Source organism: Gorilla gorilla, chromosome Y, assembly GCF_029281585.2.
Source record: "Gorilla gorilla gorilla isolate KB3781 chromosome Y, NHGRI_mGorGor1-v2.1_pri, whole genome shotgun sequence".
Classification (NCBI taxonomy): Eukaryota; Metazoa; Chordata; class Mammalia; order Primates; family Hominidae; genus Gorilla; species Gorilla gorilla.
The window spans coordinates 42,874,231-42,891,726 of record NC_073248.2 but is presented as its reverse complement, the minus strand read 5'-3'; the positions used below and the strand labels follow the sequence as shown (position 1 = coordinate 42,891,726).

The 17,496-nt window shown below is 38.7% G+C and overlaps 1 protein-coding gene across 2 annotated transcripts in view; it reads right to left on the bottom strand.

Annotated features, from left to right (window-relative positions):
- LOC129530216 (deleted in azoospermia protein 3) overlaps nucleotides 1-11,809 on the bottom strand; it is a 65,635-nt gene extending 53,826 nt beyond the window's left edge. For both annotated transcript variants that reach the window (XM_055377086.2, XM_063703413.1), the window contains exons 1-6: nucleotides 11,551-11,809; nucleotides 5,155-5,301; nucleotides 4,788-4,879; nucleotides 4,176-4,227; nucleotides 3,676-3,739; nucleotides 3,447-3,586 (exon numbers count right to left, since the gene is read on the bottom strand). In XM_055377086.2, the coding sequence (XP_055233061.1) occupies nucleotides 3,447-3,586; nucleotides 3,676-3,739; nucleotides 4,176-4,227; nucleotides 4,788-4,879; nucleotides 5,155-5,301; nucleotides 11,551-11,553 (498 nt within the window). In that variant the 5' untranslated portion in view covers nucleotides 11,554-11,809. The remainder of the gene's footprint in view (nucleotides 1-3,446; nucleotides 3,587-3,675; nucleotides 3,740-4,175; nucleotides 4,228-4,787; nucleotides 4,880-5,154; nucleotides 5,302-11,550) is intronic.
- Nucleotides 11,810-17,496: the final 5,687 nt, after the last annotated feature.

Here is a 17,496-nt window from a genome sequence, read left to right as displayed (position 1 = left end):
TTTCTTTGTTAAAATACTTCTAAAGGGTTTTGTATTTGACAATACTATAGGGAAATATGAAGTTCTCCTACAAATGTTACGGCTTTTTCTGTACTTCATTTCAAAAAACTAAGGGCAGTATATGATGCGCAACTGGAAAAGAGACAGTATGATGTCTTCTACGTTTCAATAAATACTTACTGATTGAAAACATATACGTAGCATCACACCTGAATACACCCAGATTACGTAATGGCTCACCGTAAATGTGAGAAACAGGGCTTTTTTTCTAGCCATCGTTCAGAGGACAAAAAAGAAGCAGAGGTATACCCTACCTGTTTCGAGTACATGGAAAATGTCAACAAAGGAGAGACACTGAAGAACTATTTCACCACTGTTTGGTTACTTTATTTTCCATCAAGAAAATGTCTTTTAAACTAGGACATCAATAAAACAAACTAAAAAGAAAATAAACGTTACTTATCCCCAGTAAGTGACAGAGTATGTCAAATCCTGCTTTAAATATCAAGGTAACCAGCATCAGAGAAATCACATGCCCGAAACTCACGGGATTTATAAATATAGTAAAACACATCAGAAATCTACCCATTCCAGAACCAGAATATATCCAGAAGTCAGCAATCTATATGAGGAGGCATCTGGAAATCATTGCAAGTAAAGAACAGCTGGATGAATTGCTAACCTTCGGGAAGAATAAACTAGGCAGACACACAAAGACAGCCGCTTTCAAATATTTTCGGAACTAGTTATGTGGGGGGAAAGCAGTTCGGGTGTTTTACAGGTAATACTCTTTTTTCTTCCTATTCTTATTTAAGAGTAATTAATAGCAAAACATTTCTGTTTCTCTTGAACAGACTTTTTTTACCGAGGGTAAAGCCAGAGGCAGATTCTAGGCAGACACATGCTCATTCTAAAGCCACATTAATACTACCTTTCATGGATTGTATAGTCTATCAAAAAGTAACTGAATTCTTATCATTATGTGGACCAGCCATCGCTTAAGCACACAAAAACCTGGGAGAGAAAAAGGCACCGTTGCTCCCACAGGAGTTTATAATTGGGTTAAAAAGAAAGTAACAAAACGTGCCACTTTAATAGAAAGAACCGTTTAAAAAATTTATAGGCATATATGACAGAGAAAAAAAATCCAGGAACAATAGGGAGTATATGTTTGACGCATTCACTTTACCGGAGGTACAGCATAACTCCTTTGCTCCCCAACAGGCCACTGTGGCGGCATCTTGAAAAAACAAGAAGGAAACCAAAAGTATTCAAATATTCCTGTACATTTTCAAAAACACATGAGATACATAACATTGAAGTACTTCTCATTCTGGCTCTTTGGTTAATATAACAAAAGAAACACAATAGAAAAACGAAGTACTTAAGGTTTCTGATCCCTGAAGTTCTTGTTGTTCCTTCTACACAGAAAACCTCACCCTTTTCCCAATTTTCTGCAAATGGCATTGTGGAACTCTCAAAGATATTAATTCTCTGAATTTCTTACCACAGATAGGAGTATGGGTCACAGACATAGTCGTATCGTTGAAAGGAGACCCAGAGAACTACTATCGTGAAGCAGCAAGCTAAGATAAAAATACAATTGGAATTCTGTGCTCTAAGAATTGGGTAAAGCTTTTATTTCACTCCGTATCTCTATAAAATTCATCAAAGTCACTCTGGATGTTTCAGCTCTTTGACAGCAAAGATAACAAAATACATGCTGAAACAAAGAAGGGAACACCAAATCACAGAAATTGTTCTACGGAAAAGTTATTGCTAAGTACCCTCCTGTCAAAATATTATTTCATCACTTCTAAATAATACAGAGGTCCTCATTACGCTAATTCTAAGTGTTTTCTTAAATTTTAGGTACATTTCACTAGTTTAAAATGAAAAACTATTCAAGCAATTTGTATAAACAAGTTGAAGGCCTCAATAGTAGCTGAAAGTAAATCATTTTACTCCCTCTTCAGTTACCTGATAATTATATACAAGCAACTGATATACAGTAATGACCTGACCTGGTGAATTTGGATAAGTAGAATAAGCCTGAAAATAAAGTTTACAGAAAGAGTGGATTAATACGGTAAATTATTTTTTATTAGAAAGAAATATCATTCCCAATATAAGAAAAATGTGAAAAACTTTGAAACAGAAATTATTTTTCTATATACAGCAAAGCAGAATTCTAAAAGAATGACTGACTTTATGAAGAAACAAACATTCTCTGTCAAGTGCTACCCTTTGGGCGGGGACGGGGAAGAGACAAATGATGAAAGACGTGACTATTGCAACAGCCAAAGTTTACATCACTTATACTGTGTACTTATGGCCCACCCAGAAGTTATTTCTTACACTGGTGATAAGGCTCTATTAAGATAGATTTCAACGTAAGTTAAATTAATACATTTGCTATTTCTTTGGCAAAATACTTCTAGACTGTTTGCTATCTGATGAAATTATAGGGTAATACTGTAGTTCTTCCACAGATGTTACGGCTTTCTCTGTACTCCATTTCCACAAATTAAGGGCAGTAAATAAGCCACAACTGGAAAAGAGACAGTATAACGTCTTCAACGTTTCAATAAATACTTACTAATTAAAAACATACAGGTAGCAGCATTCATGAATTCACCCACATTCAGTAATGGCTCACAGTAAATGCTACAAACAAGTAGGGCTTTTCTTCTAGCCATTGCTCAGAGAAGGAAAAAGAAGAAGAGGTGTACCCTGCACGTTTCAAGTACATGGAAAATGTCAACAAATGAGATGCACTGAAGAACTAATTCACTACTATTTGGTTACTCTATTTTCCATCGAAGAAAATCTCTTTGAAACTAACACATAAATAAAATGAACAAAAAACAAACTAAACGTTATTTATCACCAGGAAGTGACAAGAGTATGTCAAATCCTACTTTAAATATCAAAGCAACCAGCATCAGAGAAATTACATGCCAGAGACTCGCGGGATTTATAGATCGAGTAAAAGAGATCAGAAATCTACACATCCCAGAACCAGAATATATCCAGAAGTCAAGCAATTTATATGCGGAGGCATCTGGAAATCATTTCAAGTAAAGAACAGCCAGGTTAACTGCTAACCTTAGAGAACAATAAACTAGGCAGACACATAAGGAGGGCTACTTCCAAATACTTTACTAGTTATATGGGGTGAAAAAGGAAGAGATAGGAAGAGAATTGTTCACGTGTCTACAGAGGTCATTTCTAAGAGAGAGGCTTGCAAAGACTATAGAAGATTTTTAGCTCAAATGACAAACACGAAGAATAAGAAATTTCTAACAAAAGTAACAAATTTCCCATTACTCACACTGTTCAAACAGGGATTCTATTGCCACTTACTATGGAAAGTGTAGATACAATTCCACAGAGGGAAGGATGACTAAAATAAACAAGAGAACAAGAACATAAGCAGTTCTTACCTGAACATACTGAGTTACAGGATTCAGCGTGATTAGGGGCTGCAGGTAGGTTTCAGTGTTTGGATTCCTCCAGATGTTCTGACACTGTGGCGGAGGAGGCGGATTAGACACCAAAGGACCTGGCTGCACACGACAAGCACCTTTTTGAAAAGCAAGAAGAAAAAAGCCTATTTTCAGTTATTTGAAAAGCTACACGGGTCAGAAAAGAACAATTTCTTTTCCTACTCACATAACTTTTGTTTCCTGATTGCAGGGCCCAGCTTCAGCTTTTTACCATGGAAATGTATCTGTGACTGAAAATAGAACCATTAACAAAACTAGAATCAATTTTCAAGTCTTAGCTTCCAAGACCTGGGTAAACACCTGAAGTCTTCTAAAGTACCTATCATCATAAAAGATCAGTGACAACTACGCACCAAATTAAAATTTGTCATCACGAAGCTACCTTACTTACCCTTACTACTCTAATCAGTGTCAAGAGGCATCAAGTGAAAGTTGATCAAAAACTTTCCATCACCCTGTCTCCAACCCTTCCTGTCTGTAGTTCATGAACCTAGGTGTCCAGTCAAAAATAAACAGGATCAAACAAGCTATGTGAGGTTACTCTCAGTTTGGATTATGAACAGGAAGTGTGCCTCTCTCCCAATTTTACACAAGTCCGAGTATATCACTGACACTAAACGTTGTATCAGTAAGATAAATAAGAGATTTTTCTATTAGATTACTTACTTCTACTATCTTCTGGACATCCACGTCATTAACAAACGAAACAAATCCATAGCTATAAAGGCAGATAAACGAAGCATAAAATCACCATCATACAGTACATGGTTCAGACCTTCTACTATACTATATACAGAAGTGATCATGACAAAAGACGAATAATATACCATGATAAGTATCTGCTGAGAAGTACGTGACAGATCCTCTACAAATACTACTTTTTCTTTAGCAGAACTATGTCAAAATGTGCTAGGATTAGGGCAGTGTGAAAACTTTATTGATTAACAAAGAATTCACATCTGTGAACCTGAATTTAACTTACTGTCTAAGACAAGGTGGTTACAATTTAAGATGCTGTGCAGTGTATGAAGAAAACAATTGTTTGAGAAAACTGATTAACTCATCTGTATGAAATAGAAACTGGAGACATTTAAAAACAAACATCAGACAAATGGTTAAATAAAAGAACTGGTAATAGCCTTTTATCCCCTACGTGAAAGAAATTAACACTGCAGAATATTTCATTTATACAAGGGTCCGAATATCAGTTTTGAAGTCTTGTCTGATACCTATAGAATGGGTGACTGGAGTTCAGATATTTTTGATAAAATTACTCACCCTTTGGACACACCAGTTTGATTGGTGATTATCTTCACTTCTTTCACTGAACCGTATCTACCAAAGAAGCTTCTAATCTCAGTTGCATCCATCTATGGAAAAGAATCGAACGTCAGAGTAAAAATTCAGCATTCAAAAATTTCAACTTTACTACAATTTTACTACCATGAGGTGGAAATTTCTCCCCCATTTGTCCCCGAATGACCAGCAGCCCTTTGTCAAAGATATTTTTAGTACCTATGGGTCAAACCTAAAAGCAATTCTAAACCTCCAGGAAGTACAAAAAAAAAATTTAAGTTTGTAACAGGGCCCAAATCCCATTGTTCATGATGTATTTTAAGGTAAAAATGAGGCATGAATACAATACCCTATCATCAATTCCACCAACAAAAACAGTGTTGGGCACGATTTTGCCTTCTGGTAACACCCAGCCTTGGCTAGCTGCAGCTGATGAAGACTGGGTGCTGGCCTCTCTGGAGATGGTTGAGTTTGGAGTCTCAGGATTTGCAGAAGACTGTAATTTGGAAAGTAGACATCATAATTACGTATGCAGGCAAAACCCATACATAATGTGAAATACCATTTTTGTATTTTAAGTATATTTTATATAAATTACTTTCATTGTAAATTAGTCACCAGTGCAGCTCAGTTCAGGCTCAGGATTTAAACTAATCAGAGTACATCAGCATGGAATTTTAACCGAAGGATACGGTACTTTCTTAAACCTAGTGCCGCTCATCGCCGAGTCTTGTATAATGCTGTGGAAGAATACCCATTTAGTATTTGTGAAAGTACTATGTGAAGTAGTTAAAAAAGACACCCAAAACTAGAGAGTTTAGATGTGTAAAAATTAAAGTTATTAAAATCATCCTGTTCTATATTCATAAACAACTTTTCACTTTACTGAGTAGACTAAAGATAAATCTTAAAAAAAAAAAAAAAAAAAAAAAAAAAGCCCCACCAAAAAGAAAATAAGCCTCAACGTTTTAACCCAATTTGTTACAATCCTCTTCCCTAACGCTAGGGTGTTCGAAGCATCTTTTGAAATAACATTTTTCTACCTCAGTAACACGAAATCAGTCTGACTGATAATTCTGATTTTCACAGTGGGCTGATAGATATAAATGATACCATCTTTATTTTCAGATAAAAAAACACATACATATAACTCACTAATTTTCTAGATTCTGATCAGAACTGTCTTTATTCTTTCCACAGTAGACTCTAAGGTTAATGTAAAATTTTCTGAAGTAGTATTCGTAAGTAATATATACGTTGGAGAAACAATATAGCATAGTGAAACAAAAATTAATTCAGTCAAGAGATCCAGGTTTATGTCCCTTACAGGTAAGTGGTTATAAGCCACCTACTTGCCAGCTATGCATCTGTGGGCAAACTGCTTTGAGAATGACATGAGATCACATCTGTGAATTCATTTTGTACGTATAAAGTGGCACAAGTGGTTTGCCAATGCAAGTTAGTGTCCTGTTATTTGAATTTATTTTCAGCCGATTTGTTTTCAAGTTTCTCTTTTGGCTTCACTATTTAGCTGACTTATTTTGAAAAAAATTTAATTAAGAACTAATTGACACATCAGGAAACTATGACACATCATTAATTTAAAAATCATTGGTGAAGTGCTGTTGACTTCGCAAATGTCAGTACAAAATGCTGCAAAAGAGAAAGCTATTACACATATACCTGTCTGAAAGAAAACAAAAGACAAAAGAAACTGTGTTATCTTTTTGAACACAGTAATGTTATAGAAGTTAATAAGAAAGGAGGGTTCCTGCTTTGTTAATTAGAGGCTAGAAGTTACTGATTCTACACAGCTTTACTAGAGACGAAATCTAAATTGTCAAATCAACTAAAGCCGAGGTTACTGCATTTCTCTATTCTTTCCTGCTTGTACTTGCTATTTTGGGTTTGTAACTAATTCCTAATTCTTTCCTTTAACAGCGTTATTTCATGACAATGATGCGAAAGAAAAATTTAAAACACTATTTTTAAAGTTTTTCCTTTCAAAAATGTCTCACATTATTGTTTTTTCCAAATGACATTAAGCTACACTATCTTGAACTACTGGGAACCTGATTAGATCTCCCTTCCCTGTAGACAATTTACCAATTCCTTCTCAGTTCATTCAGAAATCCCAAACAGAATAAAACAAAACAAAACAAATTCTGAAATTCTTGTAGTTTCTTCTTCTCCTTTCCAATTCCCCCTTGATTTGTGGATGAACTTTGGGTATGTTTTTCTTTGATAAACAAGCTATATTACAGTATTGTCTCTGCACCATAGTGTTTGGATGTATTTTAATTTAGAAATGTAACATCTGGCAGTAAACTGTGTCAGACTACGAGAGGTTATGGAAATGCACTGATTCTCAACTGGGCAAGATTTTTGAGACCCAGGGGCAGTTAGCGACGTTTAGAGATTGGCTGTCACAACTGAGATGTATTCCTGGAATCTGATGGGCCAAAGGCCAGGCATACTACTGCGCATCCTACAGTGTAAAGACCGCCTCCTACAATAAGGAAGTATTTGGTGCAAAATTTGAAAAGGGTCTGGTTAAGAAACCTTGTCACAGTGCCACAAGAAGTGAAGAGGAAAATTCTCCTTTGGGAAGAACCTGATTTCCATTGCTCACTAAAGTGAATCTTTTCATGACCTCGGTTTCAGTTTCCTTGCTTGAAAATGAATGGCCGGAAAAGACCTCGGGTGTCTCTTCTGATTCTCATACTCTATACAACTGTAAAATGGATACTCAGTTCGGTAAGGAGGAAGAAAGGCATTTGATTTTATAAGAAGTTTGACGTTAGCTTGGGTCTTACAAACTGACTGCCTGCTTAACTGGAATCGTACATATAAAATTCGCTGAATCTCTTTAACATCCTCAGAACATTTTAAATTAAGGAAGTCACCATCATGTCCCAGTCTGCAGCCGGCAGGTGGCGCCCAAAGCTAACAAAGTAAGCAATGTACTTCATTTTTTGCAATGTACTTCATTTTTACCATGGCTTGACTAGCAGGGATTGTTCGATTCCAACTGTGTGTGTATTTATACATAATTATATAATGTGTGTGTACATATACATAGATAGATATATACACATATAAATCCACAATCAATAGATAACCTTTGGTTAGTTTTAAACTATGGCCAAAAATATAAATGAATGCTTAGGATAAGCTGAAGTTTAATTTTAAAGAAAGTACCATCATAACCGTCAATAGCATCCTGCAAACAAACTGCATAATAAAAGTAATTTTCTTAATGATACCTTCAAGTGAGTTGGTGAATTTTGAAATGAGAAATGTTGGAATCGTAAACAGGGGTGAGCTTCAAGACCGTCATAATCACAACTCTCACTGCTATTTCTAGCAAACATATTCCTTGTTATATGCGGACTATCAAGTGACAAAGACAGCTAAAAGCTGGAAAAAATTATCATTAAACTCCTGCCATGTCAGCTCCTCTGCCAGTATTATCTAATGCAATTACTATGTGAACATGTAAGCAAATTGTTATTTACATAAACTGGCCAGGAAAAAGCCTATCATTTGTAGTCATCAAAGTTACATTCACAGCAATAGGAAGAGGAGCAAATAAAGAGAATGCTAAAATTAAGAAAATATGACGTGAAAATCAGAAGTTAATCCAAGAACGGAGTCCCGGGGAGTGGTGGGTGGCAAGGATGAAATTGAAGCAATACACAATCCTTGCAAAACTAAGCAAGAAAAAGCAAAAATATATGAGACCTGAAAAATGGGCTGTGACCCGTGGTTATAAAAGAATGTTATGCACAAACTCTATAGGAATAAATTTTGAAATCAACGACATGGTCAACTTGTACAGAAATTTTAATTCTTCCCAAACAATCTTGAAAAAGAACACCCAATGGTATTTGGCTTAGTTTCCCTGGGAGTTTTTTCAACTTGTAAAGAAACAGGTAACTTGGGTGTATGTGGTGTGTCACAGAGAGGTGCACACAGACGCCAGAAATCTGAAGTAAAGATAGAAGAAGAGATTAAGAAATTTAAACTCTTTTCTTCAATTTTCAAAGAGGAAAAAAGTACTTCTCAATGCATTTTACAAAGGTTAACAGCATATAAGCAACAAAGCCTCATCAAGATGGTCCAACCCTCTCCTCAACACAAATGCAAAATTCCAGTAGTAAAGAATATAGTTTATATTGGCAATGAAAGAATACTCCATTCGCAGGATACGTTACTTTAATTCATCATTGAAAAAGTATTTAATAAAATACAGCATTCATTTTAAAATTTTTTAAAAACCTAAGTAAAATAGAAATAGAGGATTCTTATTTTCTATCAATCTAATTCTACCCTATCATGAAGCTTACAGTGAAATACTAGAGCCATCTCCACTGAAAATAGGAATAAGGTAAGGGCACCACGGCACCTCATCATTACTACTATATATATTTTCCCACTATGTATGAGAAATGCGAATATTAATACAGAGATTTTATGAGTCAGTAAGAAAAATAAAATTAAAAAAGGAAATTTAAAAAGCTAATGATCAAAGCTCAACTTCACTGATGATTCAAAAAAGTGCACAACAACATAGTGTAATATTATCCAGCTATTAGGCTGACGATGTACAAAATCCTAATACCGTTCACTAGAAAGGGTGTGGAACAGAGATCACTCTACACACCATCAGTGGGAAAATACTGATACATGCTTTACCAAGAGTACCTTGGAAAAGGTGTATCATAATTTGACAGGGGGATACTCACCACTATACTAATGAGGAGCATAATTTAAAATTGTTATGAAAGGGCAAAGCACTTCCACCCAGCAATGCCGCTTACAGCAATTCATCTCAAGGAATTAGTAATTAAGTACAAGTGTACCAAGATATTTATTTACACAAGGACATTCATGGCATTTTTTTAAATTTTGTTTTGAGACTGAGTCTCCCTTTGTTGCCTAGGCTGGATTGCAGTGGCACCATCTCAGCTCACTGCAACCTGCTTCCCAGGTTCAAATGATTCTCCTGCCTCAGCCTCCCGAGTAGCTGGGATTACAAGTGCACGCCACCACGCCTGGCTAATTTTTCGTATTTTTAGTAGAGATGGGGTTTCACCATGTTAATCGGGCTGCTCTCGAAATCCTGACCTCAAGTGATCCGCCCGCCTCAGTCTCCCAAAGTGTTGGGATTACAGGCGTGAGCCACCGCGCCCAGCCCATGATAGTTTTAATACTGAAAAAGTATTCATCGTAAGGGAATTCAGTAAAACAACAGTACAATTTTTAACATGATATACTGAAAATTAAAGTTATCTTCAGAATAATACCCACATTAATTGAAAGCTGCCAGTTGTAGAATAGTATTAAGCAGCACTATGTAACTTTTGTAAAAGCTGGCCTATCTATATGCAATTGCAATACATGCATAAAAATAAGCTGGAAAGGCATTCATGTATCAAAATTTAACTGTGGTTTTATGTGTTGGTATTAAGATGGACTGCTATTTTCTTACTGTGATTGTTTTCAAATGAGTAAATATACTACTTTTATAATCAGCAAAAAAACCTAATGAAACTATAAGCATTTCTTCCCTCTACCTCTAAAAGTGAAAAGTATTATTGTAAATAATTATAACTTATAACTCAAGGTGATTTTTTCATTAGCATGGGTAACATGTTGCACACTTATTACACATAATAGTTGCTTATATATTTCTATTTTAATGTTTATACATGGTAATATAAACCGTGTATAAAACTCCTTTTATTTCTAAAAACGAAAAGACAGAATTATCAATGCAGATACGCACACAGCATGTAACACGCGTGTTTGTGACTCAGTGTTTGGTCAGCGTATTCAGAGCCACATCTGTGATGGCGCTCAACGAACGCTGGGCATTTACCAAACTCACAGAAATGCACACCCAACATTATCTACCAACTGGACATTTAGTCAGAGATTCCTGGTTTATCTACGGGGGAAAGATTGTGCCTGGAGTTTAAAAATTCTAAAATTCTCAATGGTAACTGCCGAAGCCAACCTCCTGCCACAAAGATGGCGTCGAGTGAGCTTTTGTGCCTGTCGCCGCCGCAGTAGGGAGCCGCCATCAGCCAAGCCCCCAGCAGCTGCTAGCCGCGAAAGGATCAGAGGCACTTCCCACCCAGGCCCCTCAGCTAGTGGGCCGCGCCTTCAGGCCGCCCCACCCGCCACACTCAGGCCCCCACAAACCCCACCAACCCACCCCACGCAGTAGTACAAGGACCAGGAGGGAACCACTTCCTGAAGAAGTTCCGGCCCTCCCAATCCAAGGAGGCAAGTCTCTCAGCAGGCCCGCCGCCATCTTGCGGAGCCACCAGGAGGGCGTCAGAAGTGAAGTTGGCGGGGTGGGGGCGCGTGGGAGTGGGGGAAGGAGAAAGGGCGCCTAGGAGTGGGGGTGGGGAACCCACACCCCAAACCGCCGCCAGGAGAGAACCCGGGGCAGGAAATGGGTTCTGCAAGGAGGCCGTGGCCCTTGTAAGTGAACTGTGAGGCAGGGCGTCCTGGGGGCCCACGCCATGCTTGCTGTCCCGCCACTTCTGTGCCTGCCCCTCTGTATAGGCCGCGCTGCTGCCAGGCCGCCTCACCCCACCCTGCGGGCCACGGCTCCTAATGCGTTCAGGGGGGTGGCCACGAAACAGGAAAACCGAGGATAAGGCGGAGCCTGGTTTCACCCACCGGTGAAGACCCCACAGGCCTTGCCCCTCAGGTCTTTCCTTCAACTCACCATGATGGTGGCAGGCAGCAGCTCCCGACAGGCTCAAGGAGGAGCAGAGGCAGTGTTTCACCCACCACTTCTGGGTCTGCTGGTGAAGTCCGCTGGAACACGCTGTGGGGCTTCGAGGGGTCAAAGGAGCCAAAGGCGAAGGTGTAAGGAAAACCAAGGGCGGGCGAACCCTCGGAGGCAGAACCGCCAGGCTGAGGAGCGCAGGCGGACTGAGGCATGGACTGCGGGGCTCTGGGAGGTGGCTCCTGTGCCGGGTATCGGGGCGCGTGGTATCGGCCTGAGCCAATGGGTGGCAGCACACCCGCCCCCTGGAGGGTGGAGGCCTGCCGGGGATGATGGCGTCCCCCACGCTGTGGGTGCGTAGAGTACGCAGGGTATGCCGTGCGTGTGTGCTGGCAAGTGCCTGGGTTCCAGGCAGGCACCGCCTCCAAAACACCCTTGAAATAAGTAGGCATACTGAAATATATGGTATAGTTTTAAAAAATGATAATGTGTCTGGGCTGTAGTTTGAAAATGGCTTCCGGAATGCACAGGTTTAGCACAATCACTGTTAGCGTCACACCCACCCCAAAATCTTTTAAAGTACCTACAGAAATAAATAGTAGCAAGTCTGTGGAAAACGGAAGGAGACATCAACAGGCCAGAAACTTGGACTCCTTTCTGTCAAGTTTGAGATATAAGGGGTTGGATGGCAGGAAATGCCAGTTTTGACATTCAGGATGTTCCTTCTTTCAAGAGATAGTTACTGAGTGCCTGTGATTACCAGGTACTGCAGATGCAGGAGTGAACAGAATAAAATAATATCTCTTTGCTCAGGGATTTTACATTTTAATGGAAGACTTCACGTTCTAGGACTTACAGAAAGGTGCTAGGCCTGCCTGGAGACTTACAGAACATTCTCAAGATCAGAGCAAGGGCCTAGAGCGGGAGCAAGCTGTGGGGCAGTTGGTGGAGCCAATCACATAACTTTGGGGACCACTCCAGCACCTTGTTATGCACACAGGGCTAAGTGGCTATGACCTTTATCCTCAAACTTCACTTCTGTACTGACGGAAAGAATTAAAATGTGACTTTTTGAACTGGCAAAATGCTGGACTGCTGTAACGTGAGACGTGTCTCACTACTGACATCTAGTAATGCGGGATTTAAAAAAAATAACGTTTTGTTTCCAATAGGCAGATAAACCCATAAAAAAAGAAGGGAAATTCCAAGAACCAAAAATAAACTGAAAACCAGAGCAATGAATTGTTCAAATGATTGTTCTCCTGCCCTGGATATGGGGGCTGGGTTGTAGGGCAGCCAGTCATACTAGTTTGCCCAGGACTTACTGGTTTTAGCACTGAAAAATTCCTGCATCCCTAAGGAAACCAGAAGGATTGGTCCTCCTAGGTGTGGGCAAAATGTTACTCTCTCTAACTTGAGGTCTGGTTGTTTAGGGGCAGGAGGTAAGGGCTCAAGGTGGGAGCTGGAACTGAGTACTCTGCAAAAAGCCATTGTCCCTAAAATCCTTAGGAAAAGGATGGAGTGGGGAAAATATAAATCACCCATGAACGAGCAGATGAGGAAGCTTGCCCCATCTCTGGATGAAGTTAAATACGTATTTAACTCTCATTATATTTTAAAACCCTAGACCTGCATTTCACCAAAGTTTGCGGTTTAAATCTATGACATATTGTTGGAATCCGCAAGCCAAGAAATGGGTCCTCCTACACCATCACCCTCTCTCCTGCCTAAAGAGATCCTAGACATGGGGCATCTAGAATGCCTGGCAGAAGCAAACATAAAGCCGACTTGGATGAATCCTTCTACAACCTAGGCTGAAAGAAAATGATCCTTTAAGGACACGCTCACAGTAAAAATTTATGCAACACTACTTATCTTGAATAAGAATGGCATACAAACAAGAAAGTTAAAACTTACAGAAGAAGCTTCTCAGTAGCAATAGAAACTAGAAGATAACAGTAATATGCTCACGTGTGTATGTGTTTTGTTTTGTGTTTTTTCTTTTTGTCACGTTATTTTTTTCCTCGACTTATTTGGAGTAATGCAGTCTATATTTTTAAGTGACTGTTTTACTATTTGAAAATGTAAACTTAAAATATAAAGCTAATACATAGTTTTACTCTCCTCTTGAATAATACAAAGGCCTTTAGGACGTTTTAGCTTTGGACACCCTCCCCTCTCTCAGTTTATATGTTATTCACTATTTTAGCTCTATCCTGGTTTCATCATATAAATTAGACATCGTTTTTTTAGACCCATCCACATATGTAGTAACATTTTGCCTACCATTTCTTTGCATATCTCAGATCTGCCTTCTGAATCATTTTCCTTACGCCTGTAGCGAATTCTTTATAATTTCCTTGTGTGACAGTGTGATGTGGTAAACTCTTGGGGTTTTTTCTACCTAAAATATTTTGATTGTTCCCTGTTGTTTCATAATTATACTGAATATATAATTATAGGTTTAAAAGTATTTTCCCTCTCAGAATATTGAGCATATTACTCTGTTATCTTCTAGTTTCTATTGCAACTGAGAAATCTGCTGTCAGTCTTTTTGCTGTGTAAGATCAGTTTTTCTTTGGTGTTCTGAACTTTTACAATGATGTAAGTAGGTGTGGAGTTTTTAAAAATTTCGCCTGCTTAGGAGTTTTAACACTTTCTGGATTTGTGTATTAGTTCTTAACAGTTCTGAACAGTTTCACCCATTTTCTTGTTAAAGGTTAGCTGGTCAAGGGATCAAACATTATTTGTATTTTATATTTCATAAGCGATTCTTAGAATTTACTTTTCTTTAGATCATGAATTTTTCAAAGGCTGGTGCTGTTTTCCTGAAATCTTATGAAATCTCTTAAAAAAAATTTTAGGATCAAAACTGATTGTATCCATTTCAATGTGTTAAGTAAGATTAGTGGCGTAATTCGTATCAGCTCAGAAATAGATCTCTATATTTCTTCCTATACGCTGGGGGAGAAGAAAAAACGCTGGTGTCTTTGAACACCTCTGCCAGTTCTTCTGTGCTCCTAAAGCCTACGGCTTTGGAAAGAAGGCTACGTTTGTATAGGCACACTTGAATTTCAATCACTTGCAAATCATTTTCAAGATTTTTGTTTTATCTGCCCTGAGCGTCTATTATTATTTACCTGTTTTTAAAATTAACTTCTTGTCCTAAACAATAACATTTGCAAGATCAGATGTACTGTTTTAGCTACATTTTAAACAGTGACATTAAAATAAATACAGAAAGATTCAAATTTAAAACACTGTTTGTTTATGCGTCACTTCATACCACATTCTGCCAGGTCAACGGGTAACATGGTTTTGGGAAACACTGGATTAGCAGAACTCTATAGAGCTTTAGATACGCAAAGTTAGGCCCAAGGGACTAAAGAGTAGAGTTTCAAATTGTTCTGCCTAATAAATGAGAATAATCAAATTACAAGGGGAGAAAGCAAGCAAGGGGGTGGGGGGAGAAGTGGAAGTCCTGGAAGCTGGAGAAAAGAAGTAACCTTGCAGGTTGGCTTATTTGCTCACACCTGTAATTCTCACACTTTGGGAGGCTGAGCCCGATGGATCGCCTAAGTTCAGGAGTTTGAGACCAGTCTGGGGAACATGGGAAAACCCTGTCTCTACCAAAAATACCAAAAATTAGCTGGGTGTGGCAGTGTGCAGCTGTGGTCCCTGCTCCTCAGGAGGCTGAGGTGGGAGGATCATTTGAGTCTGGGAGGTGGCGGTTGCAGTGAGCCAAGATTGCCCCCACTGCATTCCAGCCTGGGTGACACAGTGAGACTCCTTCTCAGAAAAATGAAATTAAAATAACCTTGCAAAGAGACAAGAAGTTGGAGCCTGCAGTGAAAGATGTCTGAGTATATTAGAAACTTTTATTTTTTTATATATTTTTTAAATAATTTATATTTTTTAATTTTAAAAATTATATTTATTGTTTAAATAAATTTAACTATTTTTTAAACAAATTTAAAAAATTTGTATGTCCGTGCCTCACCCCAAACCAATTAAATCAGCTGAGGGCAGGGCTCAGAAGTCAATATTTTTTTTTAAGGAAATGTTTCTCTTGTTACTCCAATATGGCGCCAAATTTGAAAATTGGTGCTATTGGTGCTATGGAGGCTTGCTACTCAGTGTATGTAATCCTCAGATCAGCAACTTCACATCACGCGGGTGCTGTAGAATCTCAGGTCCCATGCCAAACCTACTGAATCAGAGTCTGCATTTTAACAAGATCTCCAAATGGCTCATGTGCACACTGACGGTCAAGAAACATTACCATCGAGAGCACTTGTCATAAACAAGTTGCACCCCCCCCCTGGATCTGAGAATGCTTCACCTTATAAATAAATAGTCTACTTTCTCAGCCTTTCTTGCAGCTACATCTTGGGCAGGTAACCTACACAACATCAGTGAGATGCACCCATCCCAAATTTTGAAGAGGGGACTACTGATGCTGTAAAGAAGGGACTGCAGAGAATACTTTCTGGAGAAGAGTATCAACAGCAGCAGCAGCAGCCATGGTATCGGTTAGAGCTGCAATGGCCACTACTGTCAGTTGTGCAAGCCACAATGTAACTCAGTGCCCAGTGGTGACAACTGAGGTTTCTTCACTGGACAAGTTCTGCGGCATGGTTTTGTGTGTCATTCCTGGAGACAACCTGGCTCTTTGGTTCATTTTGAGATTCTGTGGGCTAGTTACCCAATAAATTTTAGTAAGTTGTTCTCCTGTTTAAACCAGCCAAAACTTCTGTGACTACTGCTTGCAACGAAGCATCTTGACTACATTAGGTGATGAGTGAGGTTAGCCAAACTGCTTTTAAAAAGAAGGTTAACAGCTAAAATATGACTCTTTACTGTGATTACGTAGCATACTGTCCTGCTATTGTGTCCAACCTTTACCAAGCTTCCAGTACACACACAAATGCCTTATGTCAGCGGTATTTTGTGAGGAGTGTCAAGGACACTGTCCGTTGCAACATGGGTCAGGGACAGCATGCTGATCCACAGCAAGATGATATGTAGATGAAATAATTCAGCAGGAACAGTAGCTTACAGCCAAAAGTGACCTGGAAAAGCAAAAATCATAAGCTCAGTATGCCCAGAAAGATAGAAAGAAATATGTGCTATTCCCATTGCATGTTAGCAGATGTTTAAACCAATTCCATTTAAATCTCAGGGTATGGTGCCTCATCTTCTATTGGGCCTGTATTCGTGTGGTCCAGCATAGCAACACACATCTCGTGTACACTTGTGCATACTTACAGATATGTCTATCAACTGAGCAACGTTGGCTTAAGCCCTGCCTATTCACCTTTAATCCTACTACCTGCAATAATAGTTTATTCAGCCAAAACTTAAATCTCCTAAGCAGATTGTCTGAATTTTGGGATTGGTCTGAAGCAAACTTGCATAATCTTCATGATGGCCTCTTGATACTAAATATTAAATATTTAACTGAAAAATTATTGATTTGTTAAAAGTAATAATATTGACACAAGGCACTGATACTGATACGGTGCATACTATGTACCAGGCATTATTGTAATCATTTTACTTCTAGTTCACCTAATCCTCATAACAATACTAGGTGCTATTATTATCTCAATTTTACAGAGAAGGAAGTAGAGGTACACAGAGGTTGGATAACTTGCCTGAGGTCATAGTTGGTAGGCATCAGAGCTGTGATTTAAACCCAGTCAGACTTTAACATCTGAGTTGTCAACCATTATGCTATATTAGCAAACTACATGGAGGAAGAAAGGGGTAATATAGTGGGACAAATTTATGTATTAAATGTCTTGTTCCCATGAGAGTAGCTAAACAAAGAAGCAAAACCACAAATCTAAGCCCTAAACAACACTATGGTCTGAATGTTTGCCCCCACTCAACCCCTCACCTATACATATGTTGAAACTCTAGTCCCTGGGGTGATGGTAT